This window comes from Hydractinia symbiolongicarpus, chromosome 1 (genome assembly GCF_029227915.1).
Source record: "Hydractinia symbiolongicarpus strain clone_291-10 chromosome 1, HSymV2.1, whole genome shotgun sequence".
In the NCBI taxonomy this organism is placed as follows: Eukaryota; Metazoa; Cnidaria; class Hydrozoa; order Anthoathecata; family Hydractiniidae; genus Hydractinia; species Hydractinia symbiolongicarpus.
In genome coordinates, this window is record NC_079875.1 from 7,211,022 (window position 1) to 7,236,817 (window position 25,796).

General features: G+C 34.4%; 2 protein-coding genes across 2 annotated transcripts; both read left to right on the forward strand.

The window, feature by feature from the left end:
- The first annotated feature begins 14,746 nt into the window (after positions 1–14,746).
- LOC130656375 (uncharacterized) lies at positions 14,747–19,548 on the forward strand. The gene is made up of 7 exons (XM_057459574.1): positions 14,747–14,841; positions 14,957–15,014; positions 16,237–16,362; positions 16,555–16,863; positions 17,966–18,091; positions 18,375–18,683; positions 19,433–19,548. The coding sequence occupies exons 2-6, from the start codon at positions 14,969–14,971 to the stop codon at positions 18,677–18,679; spliced, it is 912 nt and encodes a 303-aa protein (XP_057315557.1). The 5' UTR covers positions 14,747–14,841; positions 14,957–14,968; the 3' UTR covers positions 18,680–18,683; positions 19,433–19,548.
- Positions 19,549–23,837: 4,289 nt separating this feature from the next.
- LOC130645782 (uncharacterized) lies at positions 23,838–25,796 on the forward strand. The gene has a single exon (XM_057451914.1). The coding sequence runs from the start codon at positions 23,838–23,840 to the stop codon at positions 25,794–25,796; it is 1,959 nt and encodes a 652-aa protein (XP_057307897.1).

A 25,796-nucleotide genomic window follows, 5' to 3' on the forward strand; every position in this document is an offset into this window, starting at 1 on the left:
AATTTCTTGTGTTTACGATCCTTAATAATCCGCCCACTATCCCAATTTATTACCTTCAGAGTTAAAGTTTGATCATGATGTATCCGCTAGGTTATTTGAAAAAAAGGTTTACAGAGTTATTTTTAATAAATTCATTTAACTTATAAGCCATAAAAGACTAGATATAAAAGAAGAAAACTTTCGATGAATGTTAGTGTCTTGTAAAGAAATTATGACTCTCTATTCAAATTCCTATTGTTAAGACAAAAAATGCGATAAAGGTGCGCCACTAGGCTCCAGCTCTTTTTGTGCGTTTCTCGCAAGACGACTAATTACCGATTCTTTCAGTATAGAATCGTAAAAGATTAAGAAAATAATCAGGTTTTCCACTGAATTCCTCCAATGTTAACTTGTTAAAAAGCTCTCAGGGATTTGCCCTCGCGTTTGTTTTTTCGAGAGAATCAGTTGGAGAAGAAGCTGGAAGGTCAAGCAGCCATATTTGTTGTTGTCGCATGTATAGTTTTTTTCAAGAAGTACAGAACAGAATATAAATCCGTCATAGATGGACGAAGGTAAGGCTTTATTTTTCACTTTAGTAATAATCTTTTAGTTAAGGACGATGGCTAGGCAAAGTTTAAGGCCAAAACTGTGAATTTTCGGTGTTCATATAGTGTCCTTTTAAATATACTCGGAGTATTTTTCCACGTTTGTAAATAAAAATGGCGGTCTTGGAAAACTCATGACTTTAAAAACTTAAAAGCTTTTGTAAAAAAGCAAGTTGTGACTTGTTATCTTACTTAAAAATGTAACACAACAGTTTTAGCAATCTACTATGTTATTTCTATTCAGTTTCAGGAGCTGCTCTAAACATGTCATAGAGGGTATAGCTATAGCTCACTATAGCTCCACGAGGCTAGGCATATAGAATTTATATCACAATTGCTTGCCAATGAAGGATTTCTTTGGAACTGTCAGTTCTGACTTGCCCGTGTTTAAACCACATTCAAGTAATGTAAGCTCGGAACTCAATTGCTTTCATATCAGAAAATGGAAATATGCACTGAGAAATAATGACCAAAATTTTCACACACTTTTCATTTCAAACACACGTTTTACGAACTCCGTATAGAGGTAGAAATCCTTGATAAGCAATACAGCGTTAGTAAACCAGATCAGCATTACCAGCAACGTTGTATGGAAATGTCGAATGACCATGTTTTTAACACAAGCATGTATGTGTATGCAATTCAAGCTACTGATTTTTAAAAAAATCCACAGGTCACAACAGATGAAAATGTTGATTAACTGTTAAGTTACTTATCGATATACACTAGGCATGTTGAATTTTCTTTTGTATAACTTTCCGAGCAACTGCATAAGTTGTTTTAACGAGTCAAAATTATGCTAACACGTGTAGTTAATTAGTAAGATTTTAACCTTGATTGGGCGAAATAACAATCGAAACAATTTCTTTGACACTATTGGTTCAGAGGAAACAATCAAGCTTTCGGAACTTTGAATTTTCATGATTGTACCACCTGTTCTAGAGGTGCGTCTAGCATAAAGAGCCGTTGCGTTTCTTTCTCTTTGATTATATCTCTATGGTCTATCCACAATTTTATATATGCATAAAATACCCAATGCAATATATTTTTGCCAACTTTGTTCTGCTTGCCCGTGTGTAGCAATCACAACGCCCGACAAACAGACAATTCCAGATTTTTGCGGCCATGACATGATGAGGAAAGAACGTGTAAAGTAGAGTCACAAAGGCCATTTTGATGTTGCAAATAGTGGTGTGTTCAGTGCTAGATTTGTAGGTCGCTGTTTGACTTTTTGTTTTTTAATACTTGTTTTCTGTATATTTTTACATATCTATATTATAATCCTCCTGTCCGTCCGTCCGTCCGTCTGTCACGCAAAATGGTAGCTTAGCTGTGCAGGTAGCGAGACGCACGCAATGCAGTATAAAAAGGGCGGGCGAACCCGTGGTTTTTCCACGGGCTAACGACTAGTACATATATATTATTAAATCGACACTTTTCAGATTTTGGCTACGAACGTAGATTTTGAGGGAGCATCCTAAATCTTATACGAATATGCAGTATTGTTTGCCTGCACTAAGGGCTGAGCCTAAATTTTTAAGCTTTAACGGAATCTTATTCCGCAAAATAAATTAAAATTGCCTGAATGTTTTTATTATGACGAGGTAACAAGGTTTTGTAAACTTTGCTTTTATTTTCGCTAAAGTTGAAGTAAAGTTATCTTCTAAATAATATACACACCTGAAACACCATAATGTTGTGTGCGCTTTACTCGATATACAACATATTTGATACCTGTACTAAAGCACTCACCTAAATGTGTGACACAGTTTGCAGCTCTTATTAGGCGCTCTACAGGACGTTTAACGGCAGGTCACACAGTTATTTGTGGCTTCGCACCGCGTTGAGTGTGTTCACACTATTATTAATAAGTGAATACAATACAAAAACAATACAAGTCCGATTTAAAATTTTAAAAAGTTTGTTTAGTCTACTTATATAGCATAAAAAAACTTTTACTAATATCACAAATATGTTTGAGAAAAAGGGCTCTGACATAAGTAGAAATAAGAAAATTATAATATATTACTAAACATGACCAAAAATGATCACCTTCAATTTATGCACCATTGTACCCGATTACAATAACGTCGTCTAGTTAATTGTCACCTGTAATGTTTTTGGATTAAGATATTCTATAACTTTAGTAAATCTCAAAGGGTTAAACGTATTTAGTTCCAGGTATATTTAACTTCGCAATGAAGCTGGTAACAGGTCAAATTCCCTTATTGTATTGACAATTTATGGGACACCGGGATGTTAGAATTCTGTAAAAAAGCGCGATTGAAAGCGAATTTATGTTTTTATTCGTCGTGCTGGATTTTCATGTAGCTTTGCCTTCCTTTGCCTACCTCATACAAATAACTTTTTTGCAACAAATTATTTTTTTATCTGTATTTTTATAAAACACCTTTTGCTTCTTTATCATTGATACTGCCATAGACTACTTCACTAATGGTAAACGACGTATACGAAACTTTTCATGCCATTTGAACTCTGAGTTGGTAATTTTTCAAAAAAAAAAAAAAAAAATCTGAACTAGAAGTAGTAGCAGCGTTCTTTGTATAAGTATAGATTATCACAAAAATTTAAATTTGAAATTTTAACCAATCCAAATTAAGACCATTATGTTCCTAACGTTTAAGCTTCTTGATTTACTTACGTTAAACAGAAACCAACCATAAAGATTCATTTTAGGAACTGCTTTTCAGAGAAGGAAAAGTAGTTGCGGTAATTCTTATTAATTGATTTGTGGTGAACCTCTGTGGCAATCATACTAATCATGTCCAATCACATCATTATTAGGCAACGTCCAATCACATCGTTCTTAAGCTACGGCCAATAGCAGAATTTAAAATAGTAAAATTTAATTTGTTCATATTATCTATATATAGCCCTTTTAATTCAAAACGGAACAATTTTTTAAATGAAACAGTTTTTAATTGGATTTATCGTCTTTTCAACAAGCAGCACAGCAACGATTAAATAAAATATAAAGACCTTGCACTCTTACAGGTTTTTGGAATTTCAGCTATTCGTCATCGTACCATATGGAATAAAATTAAAAGGCAAAATACAAAAAAGAAAAGATTTCAGCAATCGCGCTCAAAAACAGTTATAATGTGTCCAATTATCGTAATTCTGATTAATTGATTTGTGGTGAGTTGCTGCAGCAATCATTACCATTACATTACCATTCGCTACACCCAATAACAGAAACTAACACGATAGAAGTAATTAGTTTGTTCATACTTGTCTGTACATAACATTTTTGTTCAAACGGGAACATTTTTTTGGATGTCACAATTTCCAATTTTATCTTTTCACTAGCACCAATCGGGTAGGATACGCATGCACCTGATAACACAGAATACCAAGATGACTCCACCCACTAAATTTTATTTCTCGAATAGTGTCCTAAGTCTTGAAGAGATTACGCAGACAATAAGGCTCTTATTCTCGTTTGAACAGAGTGAATAAGAAATTGATACATCTTAACCTAACCACTTCACGATCTAAACAAATTATTGCATCCCTTTTCTTACAGAGATTTATAGGAGAAATTTATAGAGAAATGTTTCTGTGTGACATATTTTGTAAATACATGTATTACCAAGAGCATCATTGCTACAAAAAATCACCAATTTGTTGCGTTCTTAAGAATTAATTTTCTCCTAATAAATATGACTATTTCCAACTTCAATATTTAGGAATTAAACTAACTTTGTAAACCAATTTCATCACATCGTAGCTACGTTCCTAATAACGCTTAAAAAATATTGAAAATTGAAAGATGAATATTTCAATTTATTTTAACTTATTTTAATTTAACCAACACGGCCTATATTTCTAAGATAATAAATGACTTGTCCATTATATTTTGCCTTTTATTTAACTCTAAAATTCGACGGATTCAATTTTACGTAACCAAGGTTTGCGGGAATTTTAGCATAAGGAGAATAATAGCGGAATCTAAAAATTACATTGAAACCTTTTCTAAAGAATCCTTTTTCTCAATAAGGTATGTAAATGTTTTTTACTCTTAGCTAAAAAATCAAATAACGGAATTAATCTGAATGCATTTAGAGGGCTACGTACATATACCCTTTCGCATCCTATACTCACGAACCAATCTTATTTAAATAGCCCTTTAACAAAGGTCAATTCAATGCTTGTTATATTTAAAACCCCTGTGTACAAAATAACTATCCTAATAATTACCAATCAGTCAATTTGCATAACTTGAGTGAGTTGGGAAAATTGAAACATCATCATCATCATCATTCTCGGCTTAACGTCCGTTTTCCATGCTAGGATGGGTTGGACGGGGTATATTAATGACCCTCTTCCAATCTGATCTAGACTGTGTTATATCTAAACTCAACTTCCTCTGTATCAAGTCTGTCCTTATAACCTCCTGCCAAGTCTTTCTCGGTCTTCCTCCGGGCTTTGCCCTAGGAACTATCAAGTCTCTACACTTTCTTACCCAATTATCCTCCTCCATTCTTTCTAAGTGCCCCAGCCAGTTCAATCTTCTTATCTGGATAACATCTTTAATTCTACGGAGACTTAGCCTGCTTCTTAGCTCATCTGAACTATTTCTGTCTCTCAGACTGGCGTTACACATCCACCTAACCATTCTCATATTATTCCTTTCTAAGCGGTCAAGATCTTCCTGCTTCACTGCCCATGTCTCACTACCGTACAACATAACACTTCTTACACAGGCCTCATACAACCTACCTTTTACCTCAATTGACAGGACTCTGCTAGTCAACAAAGGAAGTAACTCTCTGAACTTCTTCCAAGCAGGACCTATCCTGCAAGTAACACTTCTTCCAACACCCCCTTCACTGCCCAACATATCACCTAAGTAACAGAAGTTCTCAACTATCTCTAACGAGCCACTGTTGTACATCATTAAAGCTGGAAATACTTCATTCTCTATAATCTCACCTTTGCAACGCTTGCATACAAACTGTATGCCAGCTCTTAACCTTCCACTAATACTACTACACTTCTTATGTACCCAATGCTTGCAAGTCTGACAAAAAATTAAGTTACTACCAACCCCTTTCCTGCAAACTCCACCAGGCTACTTTCCAACTACAAGGTCACACTTGGCTGCAATGCTACTAATCATGACTTTAGACTTTGATGTGTTCACCCTTAGCCCTTTCTCTTCTAGTCCTTTCTTCCACTTCTCAAACTTTTCAACTAATTCTTCCATTGACTCTGCTGTGAGAACCAAATCATCTGCACACAAGGACAACCTGTTCTGAACTTCATCGACAGCGCTTCTAAGACTAGAACAAACAACAAAGGACTAAGTGCAGAACCCTGATGTACACCAACATTTACACTAAATTCATCACTAAGTGGATCGTTAATCGTGACACGACTTCTAGCATTGCTGTACATAGACTGTACCATTGTAACTAGCCACTCATCCACACCTAATTTTCTCATAGCCCACCAAATAACTTTACGTGGCACTCTATCAAAAGCTTTCTCTAAATCTACAAAGGCAAAATAGAGATTCTTTCTCTTTCCTAAATACTTTTCTTGAAGCTGTTTGAGTAAAAATATTGCATCTGTAGTGCCACACCCTGGAACAAAATCAAATTGCATCTTACCTATATCAATTCTTTCTCTAAGTAACTTATCAATCACTCTTTCAATATCTTTCATTACTTGATCAACTTACTTCAAACCTCTATAGTTACCTCTTTTTAATGCATCACCCTTGCCCTTGAAACAATTCACTATTACACTTGACTGCCACTCATTCGGAATAGCTCCATCCTTTATAATCTGATTAGCATGACTTGTAATAAGCTCAACTACAATATATCCAGATGCTTTTACCATCTCTGCAACAATACCTGATACTCCTGCAGCCTTGCCAATCTTCAATTTCCTAATAGCCTCCACTACCCATTCTGTCTTGATCTGCATAGCTGGCCCTTTTACAACATCATCATCAGACAAATTATCCTCGTCCCAATCAAACTCAGTGTTAAGCAACCTCTGATAATGATTCTTCCAAGCTACCCTTTTCTCCTCCTCTTTGGTAGCCAAAACACCTTCATCATTACGTATACACTTCTCACCTACAATATCTTGATTAGTCTTCTTCATTTGCTTTGCTATCTTGAATACCTCATCGCGCTGGTCTTCCCTTCTTAACACATCTGCGAATTTGTTTCTCCCTGCTTCTGATTTTGCCTTATATACTGCTGTACGAGCGCGACGCTTAGCTTCTAAGTAAATATTTTTACTACCGCCTGACTTCCACTCTTTCCAAGGTTTCCTCTTTTCCTTTATACACTGGTCAACCTCATTATTCCACCACCAGGTCTGTCTATGTCTAGCTGGTCCTTTCGTCCACCCAAAGGTATCATCAGAAGCTTCTAGAAGACAATTCTTCAAAGTAGTCCAAGTACTTTCAACATTGTCACCATCACATTGACTATTGTAGGCTAACTGCTACAATCCCTTCCTTCAGCTTCCAGACTTTTCGACGGGGCCTGTACTTTCCCTTGGCTTCTTTAACACTCTTCAAGATAATATCACAAATCAGCAACCTATACTGGGAAACACATTCTTCCCCCGATATAACTTTCACGTCCTTCACCACTTTCTTGTCTGACTTTCTAACCAGGAAGTAATCTATCTGTGTCTTACAACCACCTGACTCATATGTTATCAGCCTACTCTTACTGAATGATGTGTTGCAAACCACTATGTCCGTTGCCATTCCAAACTCAAGCAATCTCTCCACTTCCTTATTTCTGCTCCCAAATCCATAGCCTCCATGCACACCTCTATAACCTTCAGATGACTTCCCAACATGACCATTAAAGTCGCCGCCCACCATGACAAGTTCAGTGTCTCCAAACTTTGATGTGACTGCTATTAACTCATCATAAAACTTATCTTTTTCTTTCTCACTGAGTCCACACTGTGGAGCATAAACTGACAGAAAAGTGACAATCTTATTACCTATCAAAAACTTTATCACTATAATACGACTATTAACACGCATAACATCTATTACTTTTTCTACCCACTTCTCTGCAACGAATATGCCAACTCCTCCATATCCATCACTATTACCAATCCAAAAAAGCTTATACCTTGTCCTCCTACCTTCCACAAATCTCACTGAAGCTCCTCTCCACCTGACTTCCTGAACACAACACATATCAACAGATCTACGTTTTAACATTTCAACTACTTCACCTGCTCTACCTCTCAGAGTACCAACATTTACACTAGCCATCCTCAACCTAGTGTTATCTACCTTGTGATGTGATAGCTGGGTAACGTCTGACGATGCTCACACCTGACATCTGTCCTACCGTGCGCGACACCTTCACCCTTAGAGTTCCAGCTCCGTTTACGCAGTTGGTCTGATCAACTATTCTTACGGCCATTAATAAAAAGTTTTGGCATTGTTTTACAGCTGGATGCCCTTCCTAGCGCCAACCGTTCACAGACCAGACTGGGTGTTTTTTAAAGTGACACCATCACTATGTGGCATTTCATGGGACTTCCACAATCGCCCCTTTAAACTAAGGTATGGTGGAGGACGTTCAACTCCTCTCTTGTGTCTTAAGGAGACTCTTCACACAACATCAAAAACTTTTGTTGGTTTTTTCAGTTAGTAAATGTTCCAGTACTGTTTTTTTCTTTCTTTAAATCGTGCGAAAGAATTGCTCTAGTATAATTTCTAAGTGAATTTAAAATACCTTCTTTGTAGTTCTCTTTATTAATCTGAATCTTTCAAACGGCAGTACTTTGTCGAGTATTAGAAAAGTTTTTAATCTGTCAGCGGTAAAGTACACAAGCATAGGAGCAACTCTTTTTACTACGCCATGACATTGTTGTTATTTTTTTCAGTAAAGGCAATCTACATTCTTTTAATTTGCCGACCAGATTGGTCAGCAAAAATGGCATAGGTTTAGCCCTATTTATATTAAACTATTGAATGTGAAAATATGCCTTCCTAAATCTAACAATTAGCATGTAAATAATCCTGATAATTTTTACTAACTCAAAGAATTTATAGTGTGGCTGGTATAAAGGCGGTGATACACTATCCAATTAATCGAATTCGAGATTCGAGAATTAAAGATTGAAGACAGAGTTAAACTTGCTGCTTTTACAGGTATTATTACAACAACTAAAAATTTAAGAAAAGTTAGAAATGGAGTGTGTTATTTGTTACTTTTCTGTTAAAAAGCTTCATTCACTGATAAAAATCTCGTTGATTTCTGTTGTATCCTTTTTTCACGACATGAGGTTTTAAAAGTTCCTCTCATATTTTTTGAATGCACGTTTGATGTAGAGATTTTAAGCATTTTGATTGGCTAAAAACCTTTCGATTAATCGAAAAAGTTAAACCGGTGCGACTTTTTAAAAGTCTAAGCATGCCGAAAGCATACAATTTTTACATGATACACGATGCGATTAATCGAATTTGATCGCCTCAAGAATATTTTACTTAAGGTAATGCGCTTTGGATCTCGCAGTTGGATTACGATACCATTTCTATGAAAATATCCGAAATACAAAAAATTGGGTTTTTTGACATTCTGTTATAACTAACAAATTTTCACAAAAAATATGAAATATGTCGACATTGATATTTTTAGGTTTTATTTTGTGTTATCCACAAAATCAAATCTTTTAATACTACATAGACGATGAAATTGACACAATCTAAACAAACTAAAATTCAACTCCCCCCTTCTTCCCTACTCTACTGGATTAAGTTCTGAACACAAGAAAAATGATGTAAGGATCTGGCATAAGTACGTTGGTGTTCCCAATATTACTATAAAGATGACTGAAGTTGCGCATGAAGATTATATACGTATGACATTACCAGAACCTGGACATTGTGTTACAAATACCTCTGCATATACTAAAAGATTTTGCATTTCGCCTCTTTATTTTTGGAAATGTTTGAGCGTAAAAACTTTTATTTAAAAGCACAGTTTATTATTACTAATATTATTATTGAAAGACTATATTCTGGCATATCCATTTCCCAATGTACATAACTCTTCATATAGAAATTCTTTTTTTAAACAAATAATGGAGATCATTAAATTTAAAAATATATGTATATATCTACATTATGCTTACACTGAAAGAAATTTCTAATATAAATATTAAAACAAAAAGAAATCGATTCATATTGTTAAAAGAGTGGGAAAAAAGTGGGAAAAAATCGATTGAAAGCAGTGGGCGAGAAAACAAAAAACAACAAAAAATCAGAGGAGAAAGTGCGCGATTTTGAGTAAGGAAAAGTCAATTAACGCATAACAGCAGAATGATCCATAAAAATTTACTTAAAATTTTTTTAGTAAAAATAATTTTGTCTCTCTTTTAAATGTTATCAGATTTTTATTCGAGCGAAATTCTTCTTCTTTCTTGTTCAGCTGAAGGAAAGAATCTCGAAGCCCATACAGTGCTTCTTTTAATTCGACAACAACGCAACGCTTCGAATGATCAAATTTTTGAATGCCAAGAATCCTGAAGACGTTGCAGTGTTTTTCACTTGAAAAAATCAAAGCTGAGTCTTTATCAAGACATTGTTAAAAAGACAACGTGAGCTTCAACATGGCTACTGCAAAAAAAGACGATTCTGCTATTTCTCACAAAGGAGAAACTCTTATTAGTTATACAGCTGAATTCAAAATGAAGGCGATTCCACAAGAACAGCTAGAATTCATGAATGTGACAGAAAAGAATCCGTTTGTTCCTGACGAGAACAACATAATGCAAGCGGCTTCAGTGGAGTTACTCGTCGATGAGAATGAAAAAGGTGACAAGGATGATTGTGATGTCTATATTTTGTAATTCGTTATTATTCGTTATTATTGCTTAAAGAATAAAACCCACGTTCAAATTATTTGTCTTATATTTTTTTTTGGTGATCGAAAAAATATTTACCGCAAGTGAAAATAATTTAATAAGCGCCCCCTCGAATAAGCGCCGCCCTCGATTAAGCGCCGCCCCCAAGGTCAAAAAATTAAATATTTCCGCCGGGGCGCTTAATCGACTCTTTACAGTAAAATCGTTATTAAGCAACACCCAATAACAGAATTAAAATGATAGAAATTAACTTGTTCATTCTATCTATATAGCGCCCTTTTTTTAAAGCGGAACACTTTTTGGATAAAACAGTTTTTATTTAAATTATCTTCTTTTCAACAAGCAGCACAGCGAAAAATAAATGAAAAACACTTGAAGGCTAAAAGGGTACGGAATTTCAGCTTTTTGGCATCGCTCCACATGGAATAAAATTGAATGTCAAAATACAAACAAGAAAACGTTCAAACGAATTAACTATCGCGCCGGAAGACCGTCCAGTTTTTGTAATTCTGATTAATTGATTTGTGGCGAGTTGCTGCAACAATCCTGGTAACATTACCATTAAGCAACGTCTAATAGCAAAATTTAAAGCATCAGAAGTTAGTTTATTCCTACTATCTATATATAGCATATTTGTTTTAAAACGGAACATTTTTCAGATGTAAAAGAATTACATCTTAACCTAATCACGGCACAATCTAAAAAAATATTTGATCTTTTTTCTTACGGCGAAACTTATCTTCTATTTTTTGTGAATACATGTTTTAGCACATAAAGATATAATAAATTAACATGATTATGACTTCAAAACAATTGTTGTGTCCTCAAGAGGTAATTTTCTTCACCTTGTTTAGGTGAAGAAAATTACCTCTTGAGGACACAACGACTGCTTTAATATATAATGCTTAGTTAAACTGCCATAGCAGACTAACTTTATCACACTATGCATTCCTTATAACCAGCCTTAAAAAGAGTATTCTGAATTGAAAGATAAAGATTTGAATTTCATTTTTTATTTTATAGTATTGTAATTTCACCGTCGCGTGTACGCTTAAAAAGAAGAGAATGTACTTAACAGAATGGAGAGAAGTAAGATTTATAAAGTTTTATTGAACCTGTATTGTGCTTTTTATATAATAATGGCCACATTTTGTCTGCTTTTCAACAAGGAAAACGTTGTGCAACGGAAACACGAAATGCGATTCATTAAAGACAGACGACCCCGTGGATTTTCCCAAGAGTAACCGACTAGTTTGCTAATACTGTGGTAAAAGAAAGCCTTTACTACTGGGATGGCATTATAACCATCAACCCGACAGACTAACGATAGATACTAATGAAGAAAGATAACTCGTGTGAGGCTTTATCAGTTTGAATTAACAAGCCTAAAGACAAAGGTTTTCTTAAAGATAATGAATGATTTGTACATTTGCGTGTTGTCAGACGTACAAAAAGTGGGCCAAGTTTGATTCAATATGGACAAGCCTGTCAAATGTTACGGAGGAAGGGGGCAAAATCCGTACATTTTGGTTCAGTTAATGCCTTTCGAATCACGCAGTTGGATGAAGATACCATTTTAATGTAAATATCCAAAGTACATAAAATTAAAAATTTAAAAACTTAACGAAAACATAAAATATGTTGACATTGTTGTATTCGGGTTTGATTTTATGTTAAAACCACAGTTGCTTATTGCTAAACATAAACAATATGGAAGCTGAAATTAACACCTAAAACTCCACACCCTCTCCCTTTTCTGAGTTAAGTGCTGAAGACGAGAAAAATGTTGTAGATATCTGGGATAAGTACGTTGGTTTTCCCATTATTACTAGAGAGCAATGTTGAATAACATCCAAGTTGTGTTGTGCTGAATGATGTACCACTTTATAAGTACATTATAAGTTAAGGGATGGCCTGTAAAACCACTGATTTACATTTTAAGCATCTTTTATAATTTTTTTTGGCTAATATAACTAACCTCATTACTGATATTAGCATCTTTCAGATATCTGCCTACTGTGGGAAGTAGTTTTACAACACTTTCACGTGATAACCTTTAACATGAAACTCTCTGAGTTTTTAAAACCTGAGCCCTGTGTTACAGATACCTTTCCAGATGCAGAGAGATTCTACACTTGGCCTCCTAATTTGTGGAAATGTTTGAACGCAAAAACTTGTTTTTTAAACACGCAGTTAAAACACTCATTTTATCAAACAGTCACCCTCTATTATGTAGTGCAAAAAGTACATAAGGAGTTTCAAAATGTCACCGCACGCGAAGTGTTAAGATGATTTTATTAAACAAAGCCATAATATTGCTTTCCGTAAACAAATTGTTAAACAAAATTAAATGCAGCATAGCTACATTGACGTCTCTTATTATCTTAAGCTTTTAATAACTAAATACTTTTTAATGGTATGTAACTTTATAAATTAATTTGCGCTTTCTCCTCATGTCACTTATTTCTATTTTTGTCATAAATGCTATGATTTGAAGCATTAATCAATAGTTCTTTAGTAAATCGAAACATACTGAATATCAATTTACAATACTTTAGCTGTATCATACCGTTGGTCCTATGATGATAATGTTATGTAAAGTAGTCGGCGGCCCGTAGATGAATTCATGCGTTCACCCGTCCTTTATTTACCGCATTTACACAGACAGGCATACGCATGAGGTTTTAGCATACTGTATCAACACAAGAGACTTAACAAAAAAATATGAAGAGACAAAAAAAATCGGAAAAAAGAAACATGTTTGATAAAAACTTACTGTACTTCAGATATTTTGATTCCGCCCTTTTAGTCCTTGTTTTTGTAACGCGTTTCCTGGAATAATATAACTTTCAATGTCATTTAAGAACATCGACTTTTGGTCTTTAATCTAATTTTTTTATTTTTATAAATTCTAGTATTCACACTTTTAAGAAATCATAGGATTTCAATGGCTAACAAATAAAATACCTAATAACGTGTACTACAGCAGCTAGCAGTACGACGAAACTGCACACCGACAAATTCTGTTCTCGCAACAATTTTTTTTCTATAACAAATTAGCATAAGTGATGTATACTTGATCTTGTGGTTTGATTCTTATTACCACATAAGAATTTTATTTACGTCATAGACGTTACTGAATACAAATTACAAAATCATCCCAATACTAATTTGTTTCGATTGGAACGTTTAATGTAGCTTCTACATCCGCTCGTAAAAAAACTAATCACTTTTGGATTTCTAAACAATTAAAGTACAATATTCTTCCGCTTGAATTGCATTTGTTGCATCTTCAATTCAGATCTTAAGACCCTTTTGTAAACCCGTATCTCGTCTTTCGTGTGCGAAATCCAGGGAGTACTTTTAAGCAAAAACCCATTCCCTACTCCAAACCCGTTCAGCAAACATAAATTGGCGTTAAAATCAATCAGTCAAGTGCAATATATATTATATTCAGCAAACAGTTATAAACCCCGGGTGTCGTTTATGTTGTCCAGTAAACCATTTTCAAATTATTTAGACAGCCTCGTCGAAAACGTTCTGTCGAAAGTGTCGTTAAACGCTATATTTCCTTATGGCCATTTCCGTTCTTAAATTTTTAATTCTTTTATATTGTAAAGGCAATTTTAAAAAATAAAAATGCTGGTTGACTCATTTTGTTACGATGGACGGTTATCATTTCTGCTGAAGTTGTGTAAACACTTCATCAAAAGTGTAGATACATTTTCAAATATTAGCTGACTAATTTGAAAAACAGCAGCTGAAATTGTTGATGGCGCATCATGATAATTTGCAATACTATATTTAATACTACAAAAATAGTTTTCTTTAAAAAAGATTTGGTTATTCGAACGTTCTGTATGATACACTGCGGAATATTTAAAGCATGGTGACATCAATGATAGAAATAATGTAAAGAAAAATTCCCTACTCAATCCTATCTGAAACGGAAAAACAGAACACTAAAAAATACCATTATTAAAAAATCCGAAACCTGTAAAAAAAATTTCTCAGGTAGGAGAGATAAGTTTTTCTCCATTGCTGAGTTTAACTAAAATTAAGTCAAAGTTTCTGTCACATGATTTTCTGCAAACTTGCTGAAAGTTTGTCAGCATGACAATTTTAATTAGGTGGTAAAGAATTTGCAAAAGAGATTTAGATAAGCAAATCTTTGCACATACTTCAACTTTTGGAACACGTCCAAAATAATAATAAAAAAACAAACTATAATCAATTAGACTTTTCTTTAACCGAAACCACAAGTAATTAAAAAATGTCAGCCGTTTTGTATAAATACAGGTAACGCATCCAAGCCAAGTAAGCAGCTCAATTTTTCATTGCTGAGTAAAGGTGAGAAGAATTTACTAAGGTATGTGTTACTTCTGTTATGGCAAATTGATTCAGTACTGGTGAAAAATTTTCACCTTGAAATAGTTAGATACCTTTCTTGAATTTAGAGCTTAGCTAAACACTTTTTGTTATAGAAAAGGTGAAAAATGATCCAGTTTCTTTTATTTACTGTCATGACGGCAGGTGTTTTGTGTAAGTATCATTTCTTTTTTCAATTCCATTTATCTCGGCCTACTTATTAACCTTGTTACAATTTCTAAACAGTATGCAAAATTACAAACCAAATCCTTAGACTAGTGTTGTGTTAAGAGTTATATTTAAAACACATGTGATAGTATGCCTGCCCATTTGCTCTGTATGATTGCTTTGTATTATTCTGTACCCGTAGAAGAAACTGTCTACCAATTATTTTATAATTTATCATCCGTAATGTTGCAATGGAGCCTTTTGGTTTCACTTTTATACGTGATCAATTTTATGTTCGTTTTCGCTACTCAAAGAATTACATGATCAAGAATTACTGTTTTCAAAATTAATACTGCAGCTGATTGCTTGAATGTATTCTGAAATGATTAAGGCGTAACTTTGTGAATATTTACGAACGTACTCTTTTATTCTTAAAAACACAGTTTAATTGAAAAAGTCAGTGAACAAGGACCAGTTGTGTTTTTTGTCACATTATGATTGGCAAATGTACACATAATAATATGCTATGTTATCAATTTCTTAACGTGAAACGAGTGTAATTTTTACTTTTTTTTCAAAGCGCAGTAGAGTAGAAGCCGGTGTTCTGTACTGTTTAGAATGTTTAGCCTACGTGTGACTTCTGAGAACAGTTTAACACATTTAATTCGATTTTTGGTAATATATACCATGCAATGTGTCCATTTATTAACTTCAGGTAAAAAAATATTCTGCTCCGCTTCATTGCTTTCGCCCATTAACACGGGTTTAAAAATCTTGATATCGAAGGGATGGGAATACAATAAGAACTTGAGATGGAATACTCAGCTACATATCACCTGTTTTGATGTGTTTGCTGAATTTATTCTTTTTTTGTGTTATACATTTTTTTCCGTTAACTTACATACAAATTTCGTTAGTGGGTATTTGAGAAAATTTTAACCACTTGTATATATCATTAATAGCTATATTTTGAGCCTGCCCGAATTTATAGCCGTGCTACGGATACACGGAATGCGATATATAAAGAACGGGTGAACTGTTGTATTTTTTACGGGCTACCGAATACATTTAATTGATTTACTCAACAAATACTTTTTCTGATTGTTGTTAATAGTACCTTGGAGTATAAGTGTTTCTAAGATCCATAAAAACAAAACTGTTTTAAGACTGTTTCAATGTAAATTATATCTCTGTGTTGTGAATCATCAAACTTAATGTTCATATTTAGCTGTATCTAATTTTGGTCCACAGGAGCTTATATCAAAGAACTATCCGAGTTTTCGAATTGGCGAAAGACATGGAAAGCAAGTTTACATTATTAATTCTGGAAAACCAAGTTATAAAATTGTTTCAGGTAAATGCTATAACAAGTTTCCTCCATATCGAAAATTAGGATATAGTAAAAGACGTTGCAGATGACTTTAATGAAATGAATCCTCAAACAGGCAAAACTCAAATTAATCAATTAGTGTATTTTGCGTTATAAGCACTTTTAATTCAATTGATCTACTAAATAGAAAAGTATATTTTCATTTCTTTTAAAAAGGATTGAATGGAAAGCCTGGAACTATCAGTTTCCAATCAGTAACTAATCCACATGCTTATTTACGACATCGTGGGTTTCTTGCATTCGTAGACAGGAACGATAACAGTCAACTTTTTAGAGACGATGCTTCATTTATAATCATCATGAACAAATTCTTCAATGGTTATGCAGTGTTTAAATCCTCCAACTATCCACACCGCTACTTACGTCATCAAGGATATCGCTTGAAACTGCATCGATATGACGGGTCACATCTGTTTAAGCTGGATGCTAGTTTTAAAGTACTAGCGGTTGTACAGCCTATTATGCGTAAGTTTTATGTTGCTGCAACTGGAATGAGATAAAGATATAGAAAATGGCGGAGTAGTTTTAAAAACTTGTCTCCTTACTGATAACCTCATTTGTAGCTACCTTTAAGGCGCAGTATTGTTAGTTTTGAAGTTAAGGGATGTTTGAAAAAAACTGGCTACTTTTCTCGAGAGTGCAATGTGTTAAAACTAGTGGCTTTATTGGGGGGGAGGGGAGGAGATGGAGATTATAGTTTCTTTATTTGTTACAAAATTTTACACTATAAATATTTTTTGGAACATTTGTTGGTAAATGTTTCATGTGATCATTATTTTAATATTTGGAATGATATTCTGACTATTACGCCATTAAGCTAACTTGGTGCAAAAAAAAAAAACCAAATTAATTTCAGATAAAAAGGCTTGAAAAATTTTGAATGTATTTTTCAAATCCTTCATTGGTTTTCCAGATGTTAAATTTAAAAGGCTCACTTATTATGTATGACATCAGATCTAGCTCTGTGCCTGGTTTTACATTTAGCAATTTTTAGCTTAGGGTTAAAAACGTGTTTTGGCCATTCACTTTAGCGTTTTAAACATTTTACATAAAATTGAATATTTAATTACTATAATTAGACTCAACAACAACAATTACATGATTTAGTGCTATCTGAAGACATAATAGTTTCGCATCAATATCGAAAATTTAAAGACATATACCCCGAGAACATAACCTTGATCCCAGGACCTGTTGTCTCTTTTTGCGTATCGCACAAAAAGCCCTGAGAACTAGATTGCCCGAGAACCAATAAAGATCTTTCAAAAAGTAAAATGATTCCTAGCTAAAAATTGGATTTAAATGCCTTAGATTTAAAAATAATATTTATTAAAATTAGTTAGGTATTTTTTGCAATTATAGCTAAGAAAAGTTTTCAATATGATAATGTAAAAAAAAAAAAAAAACACTCATGTTGGAGGGTTCACATCGTAACAAAGAACATTAATTAAAATTAAGATAAAACAACGTTTTTAAGAAATGGTGGAAACGAAATATCTCTTCTGGGTTAAGATAATTTAACAAACAAATTTTTCCTGATACGAAAATCTTGTTGATTTACTTTTAGCTTCCAGTTACTTTGGACCAAAAACTTTCATATCAAAGAACTTCGCCAGTTACCGAATTGGTGAGAAGCATGGAAACCAAGTTTTCATTGTTAATAGTGGAACTTGTGGTTATAAAATTGTACCAGGTAAAGAATATTATTGTCATATCTTTACTTACGGTAACCAGTTTTGTAAATGATTAAGGAGTGTCCTACTTGTAAAAATGTCCTTAAAACAGTTTTTGTCAATGCAAGAGAATGATAATAATGTAGCATTTTTGCCTTTGAAACGCATATTGCTTAAAAATAGTAATGAATTGAAATTGGAATAAAATAAAAATTGACAGAACATTTCATACCACTGTTCAGTAATTGTGATCGAATCTTATTGATTTCTTCTCTAAAGCTAAATTTCCTTTCACATTTAAAGGACTGAATGGTAAACCAGGAACTGTCAGTCTCCAATCATTGACTAACCCAAGTGCTTATTTACGTCATCGTGGGTTTCTTGCATTCGTCGACAAAAACGACAACAGACAAATTTTTAAAGATGATGCTTCATTTATAATAATTGTCAACAAATATTTCCATGGTTACGCGGCGTTTCAATCATCTAATTATCCCAATCGCTACTTACGTCATCAAGGTTATCGTATCAAGCTTCATCCAGATGACGGGTCACATCTTTTTAGGCTTGATGCTAGTTTTAAAGTGTCAGACCCTTCCCATCATTAAGTGCGTAAGTTTTTTTGGTTACTAGTTGTATGCCATGGGCATAAATACGAATATCTGGCATGCAATTTAATTTTTAAGTGTTAGTGTGAACCAACATTTTATTTTTGACTGGACGATTAAACTTATACCTGTGAAATATGATAAAATGATATAGAAGGAGTACTGTAGCACTACTAGATTTTTAAATTGGTATAAGGTATAAGACGTTATTGTTAAAGTACACATTTACAGTTTCTGACATTAGAATTTTGCAAGAAGGTCTTGATTTTCTGAAAATTGAACTTTCTTGTACTTAGGAAACATGGTCCTACTCATATTTGATAAGGATCAAGCGCAGAATATAAAGCAAGAAGCTTTCAGTGACTTCACCCGATGTATTTAAACACATTGAATAATTTTAACAAAACTTAAACATCAAAACTGTTCAATGAAATGGACACGCGAAAGTCGCTATTTTGTTTTTTTTAAAAAAAAATTCACTTTCATGTCCTATACCTGCCAAAAATTTGTTCAATCACTTTTGAAAAAAATTATTCTGTTCACATTATTGCACTTGTTAAGTAATAAGTTTGCAGCAAAAAATTACATTTAAGGATATTAACTGAAAAAAGATATTAGATAATTTTTATATAGTCTTTAATAGAACCTCAGCTGAGTGTTTATCAAATGGTAGCAATGTTTTACCAAATGGAGAATTAATGTAGTTGTTGCACGGCGCAGTTTATGCAATTACATGTAATATTTTCTTTTTAGACAACGATGAAGATTATCACTCTTTGGACAGAGATAACGCGATTAATCGTATTCTTTTTTATGTAACAGCCTCGTTTGCTGCTTTCTTTTTACAAAGAAAAAAAATTCTTGAAGAATATTTCGTGTTTCTCTTTACAATAGGAACCTTACGAAATAAGGAGGGGACCATTTACGACAAAGAAAGTGGTATTTTGTGATAATACGTATTTAAAGATCATACTATGCTCCCAAAATATTTTTTTTGCTTTGACACAAAAAGAACTATTTTGTAGTTGCGGATAAAAGGACAGATATTTTGATAAGGTCTAATAAAGAAGTGTCATATGACTGACAATACTACTGACAAGGGCACGCTGAGAAAGCGAATTTTTTTTTTAAATTAATATATTCAACGACTTTTTCTCACATTTTTTCTTCAGTTTTTGCTGTTTTAAGCGTAACATAAGTTATTTTGACTTTTCTGCGCTATTCCTGTTTTGATAATTCTAGGCATCACCGAAACAATTTTTGGTCTAATTTTCATATGGCGGGTTTTCATAAACATTATCATTAACGCTGTTGTTGACAGTCCTTGCGCGGATACAATAGTGGTTATGTCAGAAAGAAATGATCAGCCGTTGGGTCATGTAACATTATTTTAGGTTAAGATATGTGTTCTAACGTTTTGTACGTAGAGCTTTAATTTTACGGAAAGGTATTATATATTTTTTTCATACCACTGCAATTGGTAAAAGCAATCGTATACCCGCTGCCAAAGACGCCTATCGAATAATTTCTGATACCAACTCTGTTTTTTAATGGAACAGTACTTTATGCTAATTTAACTTTAACTTGGCTTTTACTTGCGATCAATTTGACGTCGATTTCAATCACACAAGTCGTACAAACGTTAATATATTTTGTTTTATCACTATTTACCATTGGATTAAAAATTATTCTGTTACCAATTCTCTAGGGAAGTTGGAGGAAAGAATTAGTTAATTGAACCAAATGGTCTAAGTTCTTCTGACCTTACCCAAAATTTAATAAAAAAGCATATTACGAAAAAATATTTTGAGTAGAAGCATAAATTTGTTTACCAATTCAAATTTATATCAAATACATGCTTTATATATTGCTTTATTAACTGATAGCTATTTTCAGCAGGGTTATACGGGAAATCCGCTACTCTCATTGTCTAAAAACCCTACACTGCTGGCCTGATACAACACGGTAAAACTTTTAACCTCAAAGTAACCAAATTGGATGCTAAAAATGTAAACAAATGACTTCGCTAAAAAATTGGTAACAGAACTAGCTGCATACAGACTCAAAAACCAACCTACAGTAAATACAAAACCTCGCATTACTCCGCCAGAAAAACAGCAAAGAATGTTGATAATTTTGAATCCAATGCGTTTTTAATATCATCATTCATAGCAACAATGAGCAATAAGCAAAACAGCGTCAAATGTGTGTGAGAGACTTTTAAGACGAAGAATAAACTTTCGTTGAGAAAACCTTCTGAAATTCTAAATATGGATATTCAAATGTTTTATTTTCGTTTTGTGCATGTATTTGAAAAATTGATACAATGATATTCAATTCGAACGTTTCCTATATTTACCAAAACTTGATTTTACAACCTCTTTACAAGTATTTCACAAGTCATTAGGCCAGTGGAATATATCTAAGAACTCAAAATAGAAAAGAAAAAATGTGACGAAATTTTAAGAGAAGAAATGAGATCCGTAAGATTTTTTGCTAGCGCCTTAGCACTTGTTTAAATCTCTAATTTTATGTGCATGCCTAAAATTCCGCCACTGAAGTTCCCTCAGCTTTTTACAAATTTAGGTCTTCTTCTGTTGCTATGATGTGAATACCAAATGGATCCTTGAATAAAATTTGATTCAATAGTGCCTTTTAACAAAAAAACACAAGTTAGGGGCTTTATCCCCCACAATTCTATCCTTATGATCGACGCAGCATATATTTGTATCTGAGATTCACCACACAATATAGCTAAGTAATACAACACCGGCAGAACTGATCTTAGACAATTAAAGACCTAGTAAAAAATTACAAATAAAATATTTAATCAACCTATCAAAGATGAGCGTATATTGTCTGTAGGAACACCGTTGTATTGTTATAGCAAAGGTGTTACAGAGAATTGTTTATGTTAGGAATAACTTAACGTAGATTAACAGCAGCAAGTTAAGTGCTGTAGGGTGGTACCATATAAACGGTTTTGGTTGAAATGATAACATGATGGCTCAATTTATCAGTTCTGTAAAATTTGTAGAAAAACATTTTTTGGCATAATTTTTTTTTAACTTTAAAAAATTTCACAATACTTAAACCAAAATTTTGCTATTTGAGCAATATTTTTTAGGAGCAATGCCATGTCGTATGGATACGTTGATGTAATCGATATGTGTTTCAAAAATAAAGCTACGTTTCTAAATTTGATCAAGAAGTTTCATACCTCCTTGCTTTAATCATTTTGTTCTTAAGCCACCTACATAAGTTTAAGAACACGAATAAGAGACCGCGTTTCCAAGTGTTGTAAATCTTCAATATTTCCTTTAAGATTCTCCTTGGATTATTGGTAAAAATGATCTCACCAAATAGGCTTTGGTCTTTGTTTTTGCCAAAAAGCAATCTGTTTGGGGTGATGACATAAATGCATTCGAAATCAGCTGTGGCAATGGCAATTAGTTGAAAATCATTGAAGACGTGTTTTTTTCATTAAAACAAAGAGATACGTTCGCTATAAACGCATTCTTATTGACAGAATAACTTCCTTGATTTCGAGTTTTAGTTTTGACACTCTTTAAATCTTAGCTGGACGTCACGAAGTTACTTGAATTTAACATTATGAAATTTTAATCTTATATCTTAACAACCTTTAACTTCATTCTTCGCATAATATTTCTCTAGGTAATACAGTCATTATAGAATCACGGAAAAGCCCTCATAAAGATGTTGTTGAATACTCATCCCATGACTTTCATACTAACAGTTAATGTAAAAGAGCAGCAAAATACTATGAACTAGATCTTGGTGGTCGTCCTCCTGTTATTTACCGAGTAAATTCGCATGATCCGACAAATCCATTTGTGTGAAGTAGAATATTTAATGTTAAGATACTTAGAAAGACGTCCCAATACGATGTCCATGATTAATTTTGTCAGATATCTGCATTGTTCGCGTAACTTTTTAAATACCATGGCTTGAATCCGTAAAATACAATGTATTAATTCCAAGAACGAGTGCACCTTCTTGAAGAATCGTTCTTTTTATCGTAGATTGTCAACAAATTATGCTATTTTTTAATTTCAACGAAGTCCAAATTTGAACAATCTCTGTACCCAACCATATACAAAATATTTAAGCAAGCGCGCTCGCAACATGCACTAGTTGCACTATCGCTTGCTATAATTACCAATTTTATCTAAGCTTCTAGGCAAGAGGCTGCGGAGCGATATGCGTGACAAGATTAAAGCCACCGTCTTGCAGTAGTCACAAATTTCTTACCTCACGTTTCTGGGGCATCGCGGGAATAAATGGTAAAGGGACGCGCGTTAAATTCTTATAGACTGGCAAAGGTTGTAGCTTTTTCACCACGGACTTCTAGGCTACAACCTGTTGGGGCAAAATGCGGCTTATGACTTAATATAAGCGTTATTTAATTTTGCCGATTTACCATAACCACAATTGCTCGCGAAGGGCTGCATGGGAGGGTAAGACGCGTATCGGATTGCGGACGCGTATTGGTGCATTGACGTATAACCGCTGTTCGGCACTGACGCGGTTCATCAGGGTGCGGGGTTAATTGTCCTGTCGTTATCCTTTTTTTTTTGGGGGGGTGAAGGGGCGCAGGGGGCACGTGTGACTAGACTTATGGGTTAAAGGGGAAAGTTATAGAAATACGGACTAAAGTTTGGAAAAATGGGACACCGCTTGGCACTGGAGCCGTCTATGCGAATACAGGGGTGTTTGTTCTGTCGTTTTATCTTTTTGTGGGAACGAGGGGGCGCGCGGGGCACGCGTGACTTCTATCATAGGTTGGAGGGGCAAGTTAGAGTATCATTTCTTTTTTCGTCACAATTTAGCCTAAATAGAAATTGGGTTGCACTGGGTTGGAATGAGCGTGTTGCTGAAAGTTAAAAACACATACACTTATTTACCTACAGGCACTATTTCCGCAACTTTTAAACTATAAATATGATATTACATGAGCGGAGGCCACCCTCCTTGAATACACACACACTACCTGTACACCACGCTTTTCTTTCAGCGCCACGCTAATTTCAAATCTTCCCCTATAAGGTTAACCGATACATAGTTACTAAAGGTTCTTTTAAGTTTCTTTTCCCCCCCCCCCTTGTTTTAGAATTACCAGGAAGAAATTTACGCAAGCATGACATCGTTGACGCAAACAACTCCCTCCATTGCAGAACACTTGGAAATCTTACCTATAAAACGAAACATAAAACTTCCCTCGATCCGACGTCTGTTCCCACATAGCGTGGAATGGAAGAAACGCAACAAAAGCTTATCCCGGAAAACGTCGGCAATACTAAAAGAAAACAAAAGAATATTCGAAAACAACCTAATTACCAATCTCTCCGCACACACATTGTCTCCAGAAGAAACGGAAATCCTCTCTCGGGGTCTCTCCTTTGTGCCTACACCAACAAAATACTCCTCCCCATCTGAAACGGGATCTTTAATAAATTTTACTACTACTATGAAAAGACAAATATTTTTCGCAAGCGAGGGCCCTGAAAATACGAAAGTTGAGCCTCACCCCTTCCACGTCCGAACAAATTGGCAACCACCTACACCTGATAACAAGGACTTGCTCGAATATTTTGAAAAAATCACAAACGACATAAATTTAATTAATTCTCCAACTCCCGGGAAACATAATATAAATCACCAACACAGAAGAGCTCTTGTCAATCTTGCAAGAAACCCAAACATCACCATAAAACCAGCAGACAAAGGTGGGGGGATCTGCATTCTTAACACTACCGAATACATAGACAAAGTCCACTTGCACCTTAATGATAGAAACACGTACATACAAATGCCAAATGACCTAACCAATGACATTAGCAAAGAGGTAAAAGATTATGTCGATTTCCTTTTTGTTAAACAATACATTGACAAAACGACTAGACGATTTCTAACTCCCCCTAATCCACCGCGCACATCACTATTTTACGGACTACCTAAAATACATAAACCTGAGATCCCACTAAGACCGATTGTTTCGGGTTGCGACAGCGCCACAGACAACCTATCAAAATACGTAACACATTTCATCCAACCTTTGGTCACGAAACTACCGTCCTACATTAAAGACACAAAACACTTTCTCAGAGGATTGCGGGAGCTCCCACCTATGCCCGAAAATGCTTTTCTTGTAACAGCAGACGTTGCGGCTCTATACACAAACATCCCCCATGATGAAGGAATTAAAGCAGTACTCGATTTTATAAAACAATTTAGAAATGAAATGCCTAAATATACCCCACCAAATCATGTCTTTCACACGCTGCTGCATCTCATTCTTAAAAACAGTTTTTTCAAATTTATGACATCATTTTATCACCAAATTAAAGGAACGTCCATGGGTACAAGAATGGCCCCACCTTACGCAAATCTATTTATGGCAGTACTTGAAGGCCTAATCATAGCTGATTTTCCCGGTTTTATTGAATTCTGGAAGCGCTTTATAGATGACATTTTTTTCATATTTACGGGAACTGAACTACAATTAAAAAAATTATTCACACACATGAACAAAATTCACCCTTCCATAAAATTTACTTTTGAGTATTCAAAATCAGATATTCCCTTTCTTGACACACGCATATATATTGACCAGTCTCGCAAATTACAAACAACCCTATTCCGCAAACCTACTGATAGAATGATGCTTTTACACTACTCCTCTGAACACCCTCATCATGTTAAGGCTAGCATCGTATATACCCAGGCATTGAGATATTGCACAATCATATCCAATGACCAAAATTTAGAAAAGGAATTATATACTCTTGCACGCACATTCCTGGCTAGAGGATACCCCCTAAATCTCTTAATTGATAAATTTTCAAAGGCTCTGAATTTTTTGAGAAATGAACTCCTTGAACCCGTCATGCACACACACGTAGAAGAAATCACACCACTCATAACTCCATTTTCCCCTGTTGGTATGGCGCAAAGTAGAATTATTCACAAACATTGGTCAGTTATCGAAAAAAATGAGACTTTAAAATCGATCTGGCCGTCCCGCCCCTTAACTGCATACACACGGGGCAAAAGCCTAAGAGACACTTTGGTTAAATCGGCTCAAAAACCTTTGTAA

What these genes read in the sequence shown, in the direction of transcription:
- LOC130645782 (XM_057451914.1), top strand. Translation starts at nt 23,838, where the DNA reads ATGACATCGTTGACGCAAACAACTCCCTCCATTGCAGAACACTTGGAA.
- LOC130656375 (XM_057459574.1), top strand. Translation starts at nt 14,969, where the DNA reads ATGATCCAGTTTCTTTTATTTACTGTCATGACGGCAGGTGTTTTGT. An exon ending in CATGACGGCAGGTGTTTTGT is followed by an intron (nt 15,015 to 16,236) that starts GTAAGTATCATT and finishes GTTCATATTTAG; the next exon opens with CTGTATCTAATTTTGGTCCA. An exon ending in AAGTTATAAAATTGTTTCAG is followed by an intron (nt 16,363 to 16,554) that starts GTAAATGCTATA and finishes TCTTTTAAAAAG; the next exon opens with GATTGAATGGAAAGCCTGGA.